The 20,159-nt window shown below is 49.7% G+C and overlaps 1 protein-coding gene across 3 annotated transcripts in view; it reads right to left on the minus strand.

Moving 5' to 3' along the window:
- Positions 1 to 3,963: 3,963 nt before the first annotated feature.
- AEBP2 (AE binding protein 2) overlaps positions 3,964 to 20,159 on the minus strand; it is a 30,149-nt gene continuing 13,953 nt past the window's right edge. The window contains exons 2-10 of one of the 3 annotated variants that reach the window (XM_075261711.1): positions 16,918 to 17,125; positions 15,834 to 15,941; positions 15,567 to 15,753; positions 15,438 to 15,488; positions 7,036 to 7,160; positions 6,888 to 6,955; positions 5,089 to 5,202; positions 4,934 to 5,003; positions 3,964 to 4,283 (exon numbers count right to left, since the gene is read on the minus strand). In XM_075261711.1, the coding sequence (XP_075117812.1) occupies positions 4,949 to 5,003; positions 5,089 to 5,202; positions 6,888 to 6,955; positions 7,036 to 7,160; positions 15,438 to 15,488; positions 15,567 to 15,753; positions 15,834 to 15,941; positions 16,918 to 17,125 (916 nt within the window). In that variant the 3' untranslated portion in view covers positions 3,964 to 4,283; positions 4,934 to 4,948. Of the gene's footprint in view, positions 4,705 to 4,933; positions 5,004 to 5,088; positions 5,203 to 6,887; positions 6,956 to 7,035; positions 7,161 to 15,437; positions 15,489 to 15,566; positions 15,754 to 15,833; positions 15,942 to 16,917; positions 17,126 to 20,159 lie in introns of all 3 variants that reach the window. The other 2 variants (XM_075261710.1, XM_075261713.1) reach the window with 2 other exon arrangements.

The raw sequence follows: 20,159 nt of genomic DNA on the forward strand, positions 1-20,159 counted from the left end.
TGTAGTGATCTCTCCCTAGTGGTGACTGTATAATCCGTATGTATTGAGTTCCCCCTAGTGGTGACTGTATAATCTGTATGTAGTGAGCTCCTCCTAGTGGTGACTGTATAATCTGTATGTAGTGAGCTCCTCCTAGTGGTGACTGTATAATCTGTATGTAGTGAGCTCCTCCTAGTGGTGACTGTATAATCTGTATGTAGTGATCTCTCCCTAGTGGTGACTGTATAATCCGTATGTATTGAGTTCCCCCTAGTGGTGACTGTATAATCTGTATGTAGTGAGCTCCTCCTAGTGGTGACTGTATAATCTGTATGTAGTGAGCTCCTCCTAGTGGTGACTGTATAATCTGTATGTAGTGAGCTCCTCCTAGTGGTGACTGTATAATCTGTATGTAGTGAGCTCCTCCTAGTGGTGACTGTATAATCTGTATGTAGTGAGCTCCCCCTAGTGGTGACTGTATAATCTGTATGTAGTGAGCTCCCCCTAGTGGTGACTGTATAATCTGTATGTAGTGAGCTCCTCCTAGTGGTGACTGTATAATCTGTATGTAGTGAGCTCCCCCTAGTGGTGACTGTATAATCTGTATGTTGTGAGCTCCTCCTAGTGGTGACTGTATAATCTGTATGTAGTGAGCTCCCCTAGTGGTGACTGTATAATCTGTATGTAGTGGCTCCTCCTAGTGGTGACTGTATGATCTGTATGTAGTGAGCTCCCCCTAGTGGTGACTGTATGATCTGTATGTAGTGAGCTCCTCCTAGTGGTGACTGTATAATCTGTATGTAGTGAGCTCCACCTACTGGTGACTGTATAATCTGTATGTAGTGAGCTCCCCCTAGTGGTGACTGTATAATCTGTATGTAGTGAGCTCCTCCTAGTGGTGACTGTATAATCTGTATGTAGTGAGCTCCACCTACTGGTGACTGTATAATCTGCATGTAGTGAGCTCCTCCTAGTGGTGACTGTATAATCTGTATGTAGTGAGCTCCACCTACTGGTGACTGTATAATCTGTATGTAGTGAGCTCCCCCTAGTGGTGACTGTATAATCTGTATGTAGTGAGCTCCCCCTAGTGGTGACTGTATGATCTGTATGTAGTGAGCTCCTCCTAGTGGTGACTGTATAATCTGTATGTAGTGAGCTCCACCTACTGGTGACTGTATAATCTGTATGTAGTGAGCTCCCCCTAGTGGTGACTGTATAATCTGTATGTAGTGAGCTCCTCCTAGTGGTGACTGTATGATCTGTATGTAGTGAGCTCCTCCTAGTGGTGACTGTATAATCTGTATGTAGTGAGCTCCACCTACTGGTGACTGTATAATCTGTATGTAGTGAGCTCCCCCTAGTGGTGACTGTATAATCTGTATGTAGTGAGCTCCCCCTAGTGGTGACTGTATGATCTGTATGTAGTGAGCTCCCCCTAGTGGTGACTGTATGATCTGTATGTAGTGAGCTCCCCCTAGTGGTGACTGTATAATCTGTATGTAGTGAGCTCCCCCTAGTGGTGACTGTATAATCTGTATGTAGTGAGCTCTTCCTAGTGGTGACTGTATAATCTGTATGTAGTGAGCTCCTCCTAGTGGTGACTGTATGATCTGTATGTAGTGAGCTCCTCCTAGTGGTGACTGTATGATCTGTATGTAGTGAGCTCCCCCTAGTGGTGACTGTATAATCTGTATGTAGTGAGCTCCACCTACTGGTGACTGTATAATCTGTATGTAGTGGCTCCCCCTAGTGGTGACTGTATAATCTGTATGTAGTGAGCTCTTCCTAGTGGTGACTGTATAATCTGTATGTAGTGAGCTCCTCCTAGTGGTGACTGTATGATCTGTATGTAGTGAGCTCCTCCTAGTGGTGACTGTATGATCTGTATGTAGTGAGCTCCCCCTAGTGGTGACTGTATAATCTGTATGTAGTGAGCTCCACCTACTGGTGACTGTATAATCTGTATGTAGTGAGCTCCCCCTAGTGGTGACTGTATAATCTGTATGTAGTGAGCTCCCCCTAGTGGTGACTGTATAATCTGTATGTAGTGAGCTCCCCCTAGTGGTGACTGTATGATCTGTATGTAGTGAGCTCCCCCTAGTGGTGACTGTATAATCTGTATGTAGTGAGCTCCCCCTAGTGGTGACTGTATAATCTATATGTAGTGAGCTCCCCCTAGTGGTGACTGTATAATCTGTATGTAGTGAGCTCCTCCTAGTGGTGACTGTATAATCTGTATGTAGTGCGCTCCTCCTAGTGGTGACTGTATAATCTGTATGTAGTGAGCTCCCCCTAGTGGTGACTGTATAATCTGTATGTAGTGAGCTCCTCCTAGTGGTGACTGTATAATCTGTATGTAGTGCGCTCCTCCTATTGGTGACTGTATAATCTGTATGTAGTGAGCTCCCCCTAGTGGTGACTGTATAATCTGTATGTAGTGAGCTCCCCCTAGTGGTGACTGTATAATCTGTATGTAGTGAGCTCCCCCTAGTGGTGACTGTATAATCTGTATGTAGTGAGCTCCCCCTAGTGGTGACTGTATAATCTGTATGTAGTGAGCTCCTCCTAGTGGTGACTGTATAATCTGTATGTAGTGAGCTCCCCCTAGTGGTGACTGTATAATCTGTATGTAGTGAGCTCCTCCTAGTGGTGACTGTATAATCTGTATGTAGTGAGCTCCCCCTAGTGGTGACTGTATAATCTGTATGTAGTGAGCGCCCCCTAGTGGTGACTGTATAATCTGTATGTAGTGAGCTCCTCCTAGTGGTGACTGTATAATCTGTATGTAGTGAGCTCCTCCTAGTGGTGACTGTATAATCTGTATGTAGTGGCTCCCCCTAGTGGTGACTGTATAATCTATATGTATTGAGCTCCCCCTAGTGGTGACTGTATAATCTGTATGTAGTGAGCTCCACCTACTGGTGACTGTATAATCTGTATGTAGTGGCTCCCTCTAGTGGTGACTGTATAATCTGTATGTAGTGAGCTCCTCCTAGTGGTGACTGTATAATCTGTATGTAGTGAGCTCCTCCTAGTGGTGACTGTATAATCTGTATGTAGTGGCTCCCCCTAGTGGTGACTGTATAATCTGTATGTAGTGAGCTCCCCCTAGTGGTGACTGTATAATCTGTATGTAGTGAGCTCCACCTACTGGTGACTGTATAATCTGTATGTAGTGGCTCCCTCTAGTGGTGACTGTATAATCTGTATGTAGTGAGCTCCCCCTAGTGGTGACTGTATAATCTGTATGTAGTGAGCGCCCCCTAGTGGTGACTGTATAATCTGTATGTAGTGAGCTCCCCCTAGTGGTGACTGTATAATCTGTATGTAGTGAGCTCCTCCTAGTGGTGACTGTATAATCTGTATGTAGTGAGCGCCCCCTAGTGGTGACTGTATAATCTGTATGTAGTGAGCGCCCCCTAGTGGTGACTGTATAATCTGTATGTAGTGAGCTCCCCCTAGTGGTGACTGTATAATCTGTATGTAGTGAGCTCCCCCTAGTGGTGACTGTATAATCTGTATGTAGTGAGCTCCCCCTAGTGGTGACTGTATAATCTGTATGTAGTGAGCTCCTCCTAGTGGTGACTGTATAATCTGTATGTAGTGAGCTCCCCCTAGTGGTGACTGTATAATCTGTATGTAGTGAGCGCCCCCTAGTGGTGACTGTATAATCTGTATGTAGTGAGCTCCCCCTAGTGGTGACTGTATAATCTGTATGTAGTGAGCTCCCCCTAGTGGTGACTGTATAATCTGTATGTAGTGAGCTCCTCCTAGTGGTGACTGTATAATCTGTATGTAGTGAGCTCCCCCTAGTGGTGACTGTATAATCTGTATGTAGTGAGCGCCCCCTAGTGGTGACTGTATAATCTGTATGTAGTGAGCTCCTCCTAGTGGTGACTGTATAATCTGTATGTAGTGCGCTCCGCCTAGTAGTGAATTTGCTATCGTTGCCCCTCCCCCACAACACACAGATATTAAATATATTTCTAATATTTTATTAAAAAAAACAATCATCAGATAATTTGTCGCCGTTTTTTCGTTCCCAGACTTCGCAGAACTCCAACAATGACATGATGAGAGTCGGGGGTGACGCCCTGTAATGTGCAGACTCAGCAGGCAGGGGCAGAAGTGCGTCACTGATTGGCTGCTGTCCTGGTGATGCAGTGACTATTGTGGGGGAGGGGCTTAGCGCCCCCCCTTCATTCTTCCTGATATTTCGGTGGCGGTCTCTGGGTACAAGGTGCTGGCGGCGTCCGTTATTCGTCATCGCTATTTACAGGGAATCGCTAGAAATCCAAAATCTACAGAAAAGTCCATGATACAAAAATATATTACAAATCTGCGGTATGTACAGGGGCGGAGCCAGGGCGGCACTGGGGGCGGGGCCTCATCCACCGCTCTTTTCTTCTTACACAGCAAGTCTCTGACTTTGGCGCAGTTTACGGTTTTCCATTGACTATGGGGGGGGGGGGGGAGTTGACGCCTACGGCCCGGCCTGACCATGTGACGCCCTCCTGGACGCGCTGCACAGAATCACATGACATTGTGGCACAAACTACGGTAAATAAGACACAGCAGTCGCCATGCGGGGAGGAAGCGAATAGCGGACACGACCCCACGACACGCGGACACACACTGCACCAGGCGCATGAGAATGTTCCGGAGCTCCGCCCTCTCCGACGCCAGCGTCATCTTCTCTTCCACCGCTGCTGTGGGACGGCTCTAGAAGAGAAGGACACCAAACGTCAGCGCACGGACACACCCCTTAAAGGGCCAGCACAGCTGAAGGGTGGTTACAATGGATCAGTGGGTGGAGCTCAGACCTCGGCCCCCGCACTCTCTCGGCCCGGCCCCCGCACTCTCTCGGCCCCCGCACTCTCTCGGCCCGGCCCCCGCACTCTCTCGGCTCTGCTACATGACAAGAATTGAGGGTAAGAAGTGAAATACAAACCGGAGGTGAGCGATCTTATGAGAAGTGATCAGCCGGGGATCCGCCAGGACTCATCCTCTTACTAGAATCTCTGCAGCAAGGAAAAGAAGGTCACACACTGGAGGCGGCAGCGGGCAAATCAAGGGCAGGCGGGCACACAAGCGGGCACCCAGTACCTGTAGATGTTGGGGTCCAGGAGCAGTGCCGTGTCTTTAGGGAGTTTGGAGAGATGGACCACCTTGGTCTTCAGTTGGTGCCGATCGCTCTCGTTCACCCAGACGTCAGGAAGGCTGCGAAAGGGCAGAGGGGGCGTGAGACCGGGGAAGCGAGTGTGCCCGCCCCTGTGCCCATCACTATACACCCAGCCCATGTGCCCATCACTATATACCCAGCCCCTGTGCCCATCACTATATACCCAGCCCCTGTGCCCATCACTATACACCCAGCCCATGTGCCCATCACTATACACCCAGCCCATGTGCCCATCACTATACACCCAGCCCATGTGCCCATCACTATACACCCAGCCCCTGTGCCCATCACTATACACCCAGCCCATGTGCCCATCACTATACACCCAGCCCCTGTGCCCATCACTATACACCCAGCCCCTGTGCCCGCTGCTATACACCCAGCCCATGTGCCCATCACTATACACCCAGCCCATGTGCCCATCACTATACACCAAGCCCATGTGCCCATCACTATACACCCAGCCCCTGTGCCCGCTGCTATACACCCAATGTGCCCGCTGCTATATACCCAGCCCCTGTGCCCGCTGCTATACACCCAGCCCCTGTGCCCATCACTATACACCCAGCCCATGTGCCCGCTGCTATATACCCAGCCCCTGTGCCCGCTGCTATATACCCAGCCCCTGTGCCCGCTGCTATATACCCAGCCCATGTGCCCGCTGCTATATACCCAGCCCCTGTGCCCATCACTATACACCCAGCCCATGTCCCTGCTGCTATATACCCAGCGCATGTGCCCATCGCTATACACCCAGACCATGTGCCCATCGCTATACACCCAGCCCATGTGCCCGCTGCTATACACCCAGCCCCTGTGCCCGCTGCTATACACCCAGCCCCTGTGCCCATCACTATACACCCAGCCCATGTGCCCGCTGCTATATACCCAGCCCATGTGCCCGCTGCTATACACCCAGCCCATGTGCCCGCTGCTATATACCCAGCCCATGTGCCCATCGCTATATACCCAGCCCCTGTGCCCGCTGCTATATACCCAGCCCCTGTGCCCGCTGCTATATACCCAGCCCCTGTGCCCGCTGCTATACACCCAGCCCCTGTGCCCGCTGCTATATACCCAGCCCATCGCTATACACCCAGCCCATGTCCCTGCTGCTATATACCCAGCCCCTGTGCCCGCTGCTATACACCCAGCCCCTGTGCCCATCACTATACACCCAGCCCATGTGCCCGCTGCTATATACCCAGCCCATGTGCCCATCGCTATATACCCAGCCCCTGTGCCCGCTGCTATATACCCAGCCCCTGTGCCCGCTGCTATATACCCAGCCCCTGTGCCCGCTGCTATACACCCAGCCCCTGTGCCCGCTGCTATATACCCAGCCCATCGCTATACACCCAGCCCATGTCCCTGCTGCTATATACCCAGCGCATGAGCCCGCTGCTATATACCCAGCCCCTGTGCCCGCTGCTATACACCCAGCCCATGTCCCTGCTGCTATATACCCAGCGCATGAGCCCGCTGCTATATACCCAGCCCCTGTGCCCGCTGCTATATACCCAGCCCCTGTGCCCGCTGCTATATACCCAGCCCCTGTGCCCGCTGCTATATACCCAGCCCCTGTGCCCGCTGCTATATACCCAGCCCGTGCCCGCTGCTATATACCCAGCCCGTGCCCGCTGCTATATACCCAGCCCATGTGCCCACCATACACGCTCCTGTCTTGTGAACCTTGGCGTCGGCCCCTCCCCCTCAGCCTTACATGTCCTCGGGGGTCCAGTGCAGCAGCAGCTTTATCTTCCCAGAATCCTCCTTTCTCTTGGCGATCACCTAGAAGAATGAGATGGCGCGGGGTCAGTGCTGTATCTAATCCCCTATAGCAGCGGCCTATAAGGGAGGGGGGTACTCACTGTGCTATGAAACACCACGCTGTGCCCGTTCCCCAGGGATTCGATCTGGGCAGAGAGGTTGAAGCAGATGGCGCGGTGGCGAATGGCGTCCAGCGTCTGCGCATCAAAGAAGTCATGTGGTCGAGCTGCAGTGAAAAGACGGGGCGTCAGAGCCTGAAGGGGGAGGGGCCGCAGCGGCACCGCCTCATGTACAGGGGGAGGGGCACACAGCAGCAGCCATGATACACAACCCAAGAGGCTACGGGCTCCGCCCACCCCCGGGGCACATGGGACTCACAGTTTTGTAGAATTTTGGCCTTGACTTTTCATCAAAAAAAGTAAACGAAACGAGAAAATCCAGAAATCAGCAAAGCGCGCAAAATATGGCGAGACGGCGAAATATAGGAAACCGCCATGGGTACAAGACAGGGGGCCTGAAAAACTCAGCGCAATACCAGAAAACCAACAGTAGGGGCCCCAGAAATGCAGAAGGGATCCGGCACATCATCTGCAGGGGGTGGAGCTCTTATAGGGGGCGCAGGGGGCGGGACCATCTGTAGTAATAACAAGCGCAGGGGCGGAGCTCTTATAGGGGGCGCAGGGGGCGGGACCATCTGTAGTAATAACAAGCGCAGGGGCGGAGCTCTTATAGGGGGCGGGACCATCTGTAGTAATAACAAGCGCAGGGGCGGAGCTCTTATAGGGGGCGCAGGGGGCGGGACCATCTGTAGTAATAACAAGCGCAGGGGCGGGGACTCCTGTAGTGGTGACATGCGCAGGGGGCGGGGACTCCTGTAGTGGTGACATGGGCAGGGGGCGGGGGCTCCTGTAGTGGTGACATGCGCAGGGGGCGGGGGCTCCTGTAGTGGTCACATGTGCAGGGGGCGGGGGCTCCTGTAGTGGTGACATGGGCAGGGGGCGGGGGCTCCTGCAGTGGTGACATGCGCAGGGGGCGGGGGCTCCTGTAGTGGTGACATGCGCAGGGGGCGGGGGCTCCTGTAGTGGTCACATGCGCAGGGGGCGGGGGCTCCTGTAGTGGTGACATGCGCAGGGGGCGGGGGCTCCTGTAGTGGTGACATGCGCAGGGGGCGGGGGCTCCTGTAGTGGTGACATGCGCAGGGGGCGGGGGCTCCTGCAGTGGTGACATGGGCAGGGGGCGGGGGCTCCTGCAGTGGTGACATGGGCAGGGGGCGGGGGCTCCTGTAGTGGTGACATGTGCAGGGGGCGGGGACTCCTGTAGTGGTGACATGGGCAGGGGGCGGGGGCTCCTGTAGTGGTGACATGTGCAGGGGGCGGGGGCTCCTGTAGTGGTGACATGGGCAGGGGGCGGGGGCTCCTGCAGTGGTGACATGCGCAGGGGGCGGGGGCTCCTGTAGTGGTGACATGCGCAGGGGGCGGGGGCTCCTGTAGTGGTGACATGCGCAGGGGGCGGGGGCTCCTGTAGTGGTGACATGTGCAGGGGGCGGGGACTCCTGTAGTGGTGACATGGGCAGGGGGCGGGGGCTCCTGTAGTGGTGACATGTGCAGGGGGCGGGGGCTCCTGTAGTGGTGACATGGGCAGGGGGCGGGGGCTCCTGCAGTGGTGACATGCGCAGGGGGCGGGGGCTCCTGTAGTGGTGACATGCGCAGGGGGCGGGGGCTCCTGTAGTGGTGACATGCGCAGGGGGCGGGGGCTCCTGTAGTGGTGACATGGGCAGGGGGCGGGGGCTCCTGTAGTGGTGACATGGGCAGGGGGCGGGGGCTCCTGTAGTGGTGACATGTGCAGGGGGCGGGGGCTCCTGTAGTGGTGACATGGGCAGGGGGCGGGGGCTCCTGTAGTGGTGACATGCGCAGAGGGCGGGGGCTCCTGTAGTGGTGACATGCGCAGGGGGCGGGGGCTCCTGTAGTGGTGACATGCGCAGGGGGCGGGGGCTCCTGTAGTGGTGACATGGGCGGGGGCTCCTGTAGTGGTGACATGGGCAGGGGGCGGGGGCTCCTGTAGTGCTGACATGGGCAGGGGGCGGGGACTCCTGTAGTGGTGACATGCGCAGGGGGCGGGGGCTCCTGTAGTGGTGACATGCGCAGGGGGCGGGGGCTCCTGTAGTGGTGACATGCGCAGGGGGCGGGGGCTCCTGTAGTGGTGACATGGGCAGGGGGCGGGGGCTCCTGTAGTGGTGACATGGGCAGGGGGCGGGGGCTCCTGTAGTGGTGACATGTGCAGGGGGCGGGGGCTCCTGTAGTGGTGACATGCGCAGAGGGCGGGGGCTCCTGTAGTGGTGACATGCGCAGAGGGCGGGGGCTCCTGTAGTGGTGACATGCGCAGGGGGCGGGGGCTCCTGTAGTGGTGACATGCGCAGGGGGCGGGGGCTCCTGTAGTGGTGACATGCGCAGGGGGCGGGGGCTCCTGTAGTGGTGACATGGGCGGGGGCTCCTGTAGTGGTGACATGGGCAGGGGGCGGGGACTCCTGTAGTGGTGACATGCGCAGGGGGCGGGGGCTCCTGTAGTGGTGACATGGGCAGGGGGCGGGGGCTCCTGTAGTGGTGACATGCGCAGGGGGCGGGGGCTCCTGTAGTGGTGACATGCGCAGGGGGCGGGGGCTCCTGTAGTGGTGACATGGGCAGGGGGCGGGGGCTCCTGTAGTGGTGACATGCGCAGGGGGCGGGCACTGAATTGTTGACCTCGGCAGTGAAGACTCAGATCTAATACAGCGACACATAAGAGGGATATACAGAGTTATTACATGACAGGGGACAGGCGGCCTCGGCCACAGCTATAAAGACAGAAGACCAGGCAGTCACATGACTGTGACATCACAACTACAGGTGGTGATGTCACAACTAGTCACCAGACATGGTGTCAATTTATAGGTGATATCTCTAGAAATCCACAATAATCAACAAATCCCGCCCATCTCATGACATCATCAATTTCATCTGAGGGAATGAGAAAATGCACCATACACATCTACATCCTGTATTATACCCCAGAGCTGCGCTCATTATTCTGCTGGTACAGTCACTGTGTACATACATTACATTACTTATCCTGTATTATACTCCAGAGCTGCGCTCACTATTCTGCTGGTGCAGTCACTGTGTACATACATTACATTACTTATCCTGTATTATACCCCAGAGCTGCGCTCATTATTCTGCTGGTACAGTCACTGTGTACATACATTACATTACTTATCCTGTATTATACTCCAGAGCTGCGCTCACTATTCTGCTGGTACAGTCACTGTGTACATACATTACATTACTTATCCTGTATTATACTCCAGAGCTGCGCTCACTATTCTGCTGGTGCAGTCACTGTGTACATACATTACATTACTTATCCTGTATTATACTCCAGAGCTGCGCTCACTATTCTGCTGGTACAGTCACTGTGTACATACATTACATTACTTATCCTGTATTATACTCCAGAGCTGCGCTCACTATTCTGCTGGTACAGTCACTGTGTACATACATTACATTACTTATCCTGTATTATACTCCAGAGCTGCGCTCACTATTCTGCTGGTACAGTCACTGTGTACATACATTACATTACTTATCCTGTATTATACTCCAGAGCTGCGCTCACTATTCTGCTGGTGCAGTCACTGTGTACATACATTACATTACTTATCCTGTATTATACTCCAGAGCTGCGCTCACTATTCTGCTGGTACAGTCACTGTGTACATACATTACATTACTTATCCTGTATTATACTCCAGAGCTGCGCTCACTATTCTGCTGGTACAGTCCCTGTGTACATACATTACATTACTTATCCTGTATTATACTCCAGAGCTGCGCTCACTATTCTGCTGGTACAGTCACTGTGTACATACATTACATTACTTATCCTGTATTATACTCCAGAGCTGCGCTCACTATTCTGCTGGTCACTGTGTACATACATTACATTACTTATCCTGTATTATACTCCAGAGCTGCGCTCACTATTCTGCTGGTGCAGTCACTGTGTACATACATTACATTACTTATCCTGTATTATACTCCAGAGCTGCGCTCACTATTCTGCCGGTACAGTCACTGTGTACATACATTACATTACTTATCCTGTATTATACTCCAGAGCTGCGCTCACTATTCTGCCGGTACAGTCACTGTGTACATACATTACATTACTTATCCTGTATTATACTCCAGAGCTGCGCTCACTATTCTGCCGGTACAGTCACTGTGTACATACATTACATTACTTATCCTGTATTATACTCCAGAGCTGCGCTCACTATTCTGCCGGTGCAGTCACTGTGTACATACATTACATTACTTATCCTGTATTATACTCCAGAGCTGCGCTCACTATTCTGCTGGTCACTGTGTACATACATTACATTACTTATGCTGTATTATACCCCAGAGCTGCGCTCACTATTCTGCTGGTACAGTCACTGTGTACATACATTACATTACTTATCCTGTATTATACTCCAGAGCTGCGCTCACTATTCTGCTGGTACAGTCACTGTGTACATACATTACATTACTTATCCTGTATTATACTCCAGAGCTGCGCTCACTATTCTGCTGGTACAGTCACTGTGTACATACATTACTTATCCTGTATTATACTCCAGAGCTGCGCTCACTATTCTGCTGGTACAGTCACTGTGTACATACATTACATTACTTATCCTGTATTATACTCCAGAGCTGCGCTCACTATTCTGCTGGTACAGTCACTGTGTACATACATTACATTACTTATCCTGTATTATACTCCAGAGCTGCGCTCACTATTCTGCTGGTGCACTCACTGTGTATATACATTACATTACTTATCCTGTATTACACTCCAGAGCTGCGCTCACTATTCTGCTGGTGCAGTCACTGTGTACATACATTACATTACTTATCCTGTATTATACCCCAGAGCTGCGCTCACTATTCTGCTGGTACAGTCACTGTGTACATACATTACATTACTTATCCTGTATCATACTCCAGAGCTGCGCTCACTATTCTGCTGGTACAGTCACTGTGTACATACATTACATTACTTATCCTGTATTATACTCCAGAGCTGCCCTCACTATTCTGCTGGTACAGTCACTGTGTACATACATTACATTACTTATCCTGTATTATACTCCAGAGCTGCGCTCACTATTCTGCTGGTGCAGTCACTGTGTACATACATTACATTACTTATCCTGTATTATACCCCAGAGCTGCGCTCACTATTCTGCTGGTACAGTCACTGTGTACATACATTACATTACTTATCCTGTATTATACCCCAGAGCTGCGCTCACTATTCTGCTGGTACAGTCACTGTGTACATACATTACATTACTTATCCTGTATCATACTCCAGAGCTGCGCTCACTATTCTGCTGGTACAGTCACTGTGTACATACATTACATTACTTATCCTGTATCATACTCCAGAGCTGCGCTCACTATTCTGCTGGTACAGTCACTGTGTACATACATTACATTACTTATCCTGTATTATACTCCAGAGCTGCGCTCACTATTCTGCTGGTACAGTCACTGTGTACATACATTATATTACTTATCCTGTATTATACTCCAGAGCTGCGCTCACTATTCTGCTGGTACAGTCACTGTGTACATACATTACATTACTTATCCTGTATTATACCCCAGAGCTGCGCTCAATATTCTGCTGGTACAGTCACTGTGTACATACATTACATTACTTATCCTGTATTATACCCCAGAGCTGCGCTCAATATTCTGCTGGTACAGTCACTGTGTACATACATTACATTACTTATCCTGTATTATACTCCAGAGCTGCGCTCACTATTCTGCTGGTACAGTCACTGTGTACATACATTACATTACTTATCCTGTATTATACCCCAGAGCTGCGCTCAATATTCTGCTGGTACAGTCACTGTGTACATACATTACATTACTTATCCTGTATTATACCCCAGAGCTGCGCTCAATATTCTGCTGGTACAGTCACTGTGTACATACATTACATTACTTATCCTGTATTATACTCCAGAGCTGCGCTCACTATTCTGCTGGTGCAGTCACTGTGTACATACATTACATTACTTATCCTGTATTATACTCCAGAGCTGCGCTCACTATTCTGCTGGTACAGTCACTGTGTACATACATTACATTACTTATCCTGTATTATACTCCAGAGCTGCGCTCACTATTCTGCTGGTACAGTCACTGTGTACATACATTACATTACTTATCCTGTATTATACTCCAGAGCTGCGCTCACTATTCTGCTGGTACAGTCACTGTGTACATACATTACATTACTTATCCTGTATTATACTCCAGAGCTGCGCTCACTATTCTGCTGGTACAGTCACTGTGTACATACATTACATTACTTATCCTGTATTATACTCCAGAGCTGCGCTCACTATTCTGCTGGTACAGTCACTGTGTACATACATTACATTACTTATCCTGTATTATACTCCAGAGCTGCGCTCACTATTCTGCTGGTGCAGTCACTGTGTACATACATTACATTACTTATCCTGTATTATACTCCAGAGCTGCGCTCACTATTCTGCTGGTGCAGTCACTGTGTACATACATTACATTACTTATCCTGTATTACACTCCAGAGCTGCGCTCACTATTCTGCTGGTGCAGTCACTGTGTACATACATTACATTACTTATCCTGTATTATACTCCAGAGCTGCGCTCACTATTCTGCCGGTGCAGTCACTGTGTACATTACATTACTTATCCTGTATTATACTCCAGAGCTGCGCTCACTATTCTGCTGGTGCAGTCACTGTGTACATACATTACATTACTTATCCTGTATTATACTCCAGTGCTGCGCTCACTATTCTGCTGGTGCAGTCACTGTGTACATACATTACATTACTTATCCTGTATTATACCCCAGAGCTGCGCTCACTATTCTGCTGGTACAGTCACTGTGTACATACATTACATTACTTATCCTGTATTATACTCCAGAGCTGCGCTCACTATTCTGCTGGTACAGTCACTGTGTACATACATTACATTACTTATCCTGTATTATACTCCAGAGCTGCGCTCACTATTCTGCTGGTACAGTCACTGTGTACATACATTACATTACTTATCCTGTATTATACTCCAGAGCTGCGCTCACTATTCTGCTGGTACAGTCACTGTGTACATACATTACATATCCTGTATTATACTCCAGAGCTGCGCTCACTATTCTGCTGGTGCAGTCACTGTGTACATACATTACATTACTTATCCTGTATTATACTCCAGAGCTGCACTCACTATTCTGCTGGTGCAGTCACTGTGTACATACATTACATTACTTATCCTGTATTATACTCCAGAGCTGCACTCACTATTCTGCTGGTACAGTCACTGTGTACATACATTACATTACTTATCCTGTATTATACTCCAGAGCTGCGCTCACTATTCTGCTGGTACAGTCACTGTGTACATACATTACATTACTTATCCTGTATTATACTCCAGAGCTGCGCTCACTATTCTGCTGGTGCAGTCACTGTGTACATACATTACATTACTTATCCTGTATTATACTCCAGAGCTGCGCTCACTATTCTGCTGGTACAGTCACTGTGTACATACATTACATTACTTATCCTGTATTATACTACAGAGCTGCGCTCACTATTCTGCTGGTACAGTCACTGTGTACATACATTACTTATCCTTATCCTGTATTATACTCCAGAGCTGCGCTCACTATTCTGCTGGTGCAGTCACTGTGTACATGCATTACATTACTTATCCTGTATTATACTCCAGAGCTGCACTCACTATTCTGCTGGTACAGTCACTGTGTACATACATTACATTACTTATCCTGTATTATACTCCAGAGCTGCGCTCACTATTCTGCTGGTGCAGTCACTGTGTACATACATTACATTACTTATCCTGTATTATACTCCAGAGCTGCGCTCACTATTCTGCTGGTGCAGTCACTGTGTACATACATTACATTACTTATCCTGTATTATACTCCAGAGCTGCGCTCACTATTCTGCTGGTGCAGTCACTGTGTACATACATTACATTACTTATCCTGTATTATACTCCAGAGCTGCGCTCACTATTCTGCTGGTGCAGTCACTGTGTACATACATTACATTACTTATCCTGTATTATACTCCAGAGCTGCGCTCACTATTCTCGGATTCCTGTATAGGTTCCCCCCTCGCCCCTTGGTAGTATTTCGGGGGTACACGGCAGCACTAGACAGCGGGGCCGGACCCCACAGCTCAGCTGCATCTTCCTGCTCCAGACAGAACTACAATTCCCAGCATGCCTAGTGCCATCCTGCTGGGAGTTGTAGTCCTCAGGGTTAGCGGTTATGGGGGTTGTGCACAGACATAGGCCCTTCCCATCAGTCACATGACCTGTTCTAGCCCCGCCCACCAGTGGGAGTAGAGAGAATCCAGAAGCGGGATCTACCTTTCATCTGTACGGGGGCGGTAGGATAAGGAGCGGATCCCAGCGCTGCCGCTGAAGATGAGACAGAGAGAGGTATTACCACCAGGTGGAAGTGAGCGGGAGCCACCGCCGCAGCCACCGGACACTTACGTAGCGAACGCTTGCGCTTATTCTTTAGCTTGCGGCGCTTGTTGAGGCCGGCCTTAGATGGAGACTCCTCCTTGGACTTGGGGTGACCGGACACCTTAGATGAGTTCTGCTGACTGAAGTGGGTGGGGACGTGACGGGCGAGACCACCCTGAGAGGCGAAACTGGCGTTACAGCCGCCGACCACACACTGCAAGAAGAAAGTGTGACATGAGTGAGGGGGCAGGGCCTGAGCAGAAGAGGCGGAGACTCCCGCAGCCGCCATCTTACCTTGAAGGGCTTATCGCCACTGTGGGTCAGCATGTGACGCTGCAGCCAGCTCTGACTGGTGGACGGTGTGTTGTAGACCTTACAGCCCTTCCAGAAGCAGACGAAGACCTGCAACAAAGACAGCTCAGCGAGGAGGCGGGCAACGGACAGACAGGGGGACGGAGGAGGGGGACGGAGGAGGGGGACGGAGGAGGAGGCCAGACGGGGGGACGGAGGAGGCGGCCAGACGGGGGGACGGAGGAGGCGGCCAGACGGGGGGACGGAGGAGGCGGCCAGACGGGGGGACGGAGGAGGCGGCCAGACGGGGGGACGGAGGAGGCGGCCAGACGGGGGGACGGAGGAGGCGGCCAGACGGGGGGACGGAGGAGGCGGCCAGACGGGGGGACGGAGGAGGCGGCCAGACGGGGGGACGGAGGAGGCGGCCAGACGGGGGGACGGAGGAGGCGGCCAGACGGGGGGACGGAGGAGGCGGCCAGACGGGGGGACGGAGGAGGCGGCCAGACGGGGGGACGGAGGAGGCGGCCAGACGGGGGGACGGAGGAGGCGGCCAGACGGGGGGACGGAGGAGGCGGCCAGACGGGGGGACGGAGGAGGCGGCCAGACGGGGGGACGGAGGAGGCGGCCAGACGGGGGGACGGAGGAGGCGGCCAGACGGGGGGACGGAAGAGGCGGCCAGACGGGGGGACGGAAGAGGCGGCGGACAGACGGGGGGACGGAGGAGGCGGCGGACAGACGGGGGGACGGAGGAGGCGGCCGGACAGACGGGGGGACGGAGGAGGCGGCCGGACAGACGGGGGGACGGAGGAGGCGGACGGACAGACGGGGGGACGGAGGAGGCGGCCAGACAGGGGGACGGAAGAGGCGGCCAGACAGGGGGACGGAGGAGGCGGCCAGACAGGGGGACGGAGGAGGCGGCCAGACAGGGGGACGGAGGAGGCGGCCAGACAGGGGGACGGAGGAGGCGGCCAGACAGGGGGACGGAGGAGGCGGCCAGACAGGGGGACGGAGGAGGCGGCCAGACAGGGGGACGGAGGAGGCGGCCAGACAGGGGGACGGAGGAGGCAGCACTGTGCTGCATACCTACCCCTCCGCGCTGACCGTCCACATGGATGGTGCGGATGTGTTCTGCCAGGTCAGGACTGGACGCGAAGCAGCTCTGGCACTGGTCCCAGCAGCAGGCGTACGACAGGCTCTTACTGGACGAGGCCAACATCCCCTGACTGTTCATCATGAGTGGAGTGGAGCGGCCACTGGAAATGCTGCTGTCCACATCCATCAAGGTGCTGCTGATGCTGAAACAAGACAATGGAATCCCCACATCATCCAGGGGCCACATTACAGGGGCCCCTGCTATATGGCATCCTCTATAGACAGGGGAAAAACACCATGCAGTCTGATAGGAGAGGAACGATTAATGTGTCGCCATATAGTGACCCAGGGCAAGGCCGGAAGATATGAGGCAGGGTAATATAAGGGTCTGGGGGACACAAGGGAAGATTGTCTCTATAGACTGTATATACTACTGCACTGCTCCTATATACACACTATAGACTGTATATACTACTCCTATATACACACTATAGACTGTATATACTACTGTACTACTCCTATATACACACTATAGACTGTATATACTACTGTACTGCTCCTATATACACACTATAGACTGTATATACTACTATACTGCTCCTATATACACACTATAGACTGTATATACTACTGCACTGCTCCTATATACACACTATAGACTGTATATACTACTGTACTGCTCCTATATACACACTATAGACTGTATATACTACTATACTGCTCCTATATACACACTATAGACTGTATATACTACTATACTGCTCCTATATACACACTATAGACTGTATATACTACTGTACTGCTCCTATATACACACTATAGACTGTATATACTACTGCACTGCTCCTATATACACACTATAGACTGTATATACTACTATACTGCTCCTATATACACACTATAGACTGTATATACTACTGCGCTGCTCCTATATACACACTATAGACTGTATATACTACTGCGCTGCTCCTATATACACACTATAGACTGTATATACTACTGCACTGCTCCTATATACACACTATAGACTGTATATACTACTATACTGCTCCTATATACACACTATAGACTGTATATACTACTGTACTGCTCCTATATACACACTATAGACTGTATATACTACTATACTGCTCCTATATACACACTATAGACTGTATATACTACTATACTGCTCCTATATACACACTATAGACTGTATATACTACTGTACTGCTCCTATATACACACTATAGACTGTATATACTACTGTACTACTCCTATATACACACTATAGACTGTATATACTACTGCACTGCTCCTATATACACACTATAGACTGTATATACTACTGCACTGCTCCTATATACACACTATAGACTGTATATACTACTGTACTGCTCCTATATACACACTATAGACTGTATATACTACTGTACTGCTCCTATATACACACTATAGACTGTATATACTACTGTACTGCTCCTATATACACACTATAGACTGTATATACTACTGTACTGCTCCTATATACACACTATAGACTGTATATACTACTGTACTGCTCCTATATACACACTATAGACTGTATATACTACTGCGCTGCTCCTATATACACACTATAGACTGTATATACTACTGTACTGCTCCTATATACACACTATAGACTGTATATACTACTGTACTGCTCCTATATACACACTATAGACTGTATATACTACTGTACTACTCCTATATACACACTATAGACTGTATATACTACTGTACTGCTCCTATATACACACTATAGACTGTATATACTACTGCGCTGCTCCTATATACACACTATAGACTGTATATACTACTGCGCTGCTCCTATATACACACTATAGACTGTATATACTACTGCGCTGCTCCTATATACACACTATAGACTGTATATACTACTGTACTGCTCCTATATACACACTATAGACTGTATATACTACTGTACTGTTCGTATATACACACTATAGACTGTATATACTACTATACTGCTCCTATATACACACTATAGACTGTATATACTACTGCACTGCTCCTATATACACACTATAGACTGTATATACTACTATACTGCTCCTATATACACACTATAGACTGTATATACTACTGTACTGCTCCTATATACACACTATAGACTGTATATACTACTATACTGCTCCTATATACACACTATAGACTGTATATACTACTGCCCTGCTCCTATATACACACTATAGACTGTATATACTACTGTACTGCTCCTATATACACACTATAGACTGTATATACTACTGCACTGCTCCTATATACACACTATAGACTGTATATACTACTGCACTGCTCCTATATACACACTATAGACTGTATATACTACTGCACTGCTCCTATATACACACTATAGACTGTATATACTACTATACTGCTCCTATATACACACTATAGACTGTATATACTACTGTACTGCTCCTATATACACACTATAGACTGTATATACTACTATACTGCTCCTATACACACTATAGACTGTATATACTACTGTACTGCTCCTATATACACACTATAGACTGTATATACTACTGCACTGCTCCTATATACACACTATAGACTGTATATACTACTATACTGCTCCTATATACACACTATAGACTGTATATACTACTGTACTACTCCTATATACACACTATAGACTGTATATACTACTGTACTGCTCCTATATACACACTATAGACTGTATATACTACTGTACTGCTCCTATATACACACTATAGACTGTATATACTACTGCTCTGCTCCTATATACACACTATAGACTGTATATACTACTGCCCTGCTCCTATATACACACTATAGACTGTATATACTACTGTACTGCTCCTATATACACACTATAGACTGTATATACTACTGTACTGCTCCTATATACACACTATAGACTGTATATACTACTGCCCTGCTCCTATATACACACTATAGACTGTATATACTACTGCACTGCTCCTATATACACACTATAGACTGTATATACTACTGCGCTGCTCCTATATACACACTATAGACTGTATATACTACTGCACTGCTCCTATATACACACTATAGACTGTATATACTACTGCGCTGCTCCTATATACACACTATAGACTGTATATACTACTGTACTGCTCCTATATACACACTATAGACTGTATATACTACTATACTGCTCCTATATACACACTATAGACTGTATATACTACTGCCCTGCTCCTATATACACACTAT

This window comes from Leptodactylus fuscus, unplaced genomic scaffold, assembly GCF_031893055.1.
Source record: "Leptodactylus fuscus isolate aLepFus1 unplaced genomic scaffold, aLepFus1.hap2 HAP2_SCAFFOLD_310, whole genome shotgun sequence".
Classification (NCBI taxonomy): domain Eukaryota; kingdom Metazoa; phylum Chordata; class Amphibia; order Anura; family Leptodactylidae; genus Leptodactylus; species Leptodactylus fuscus.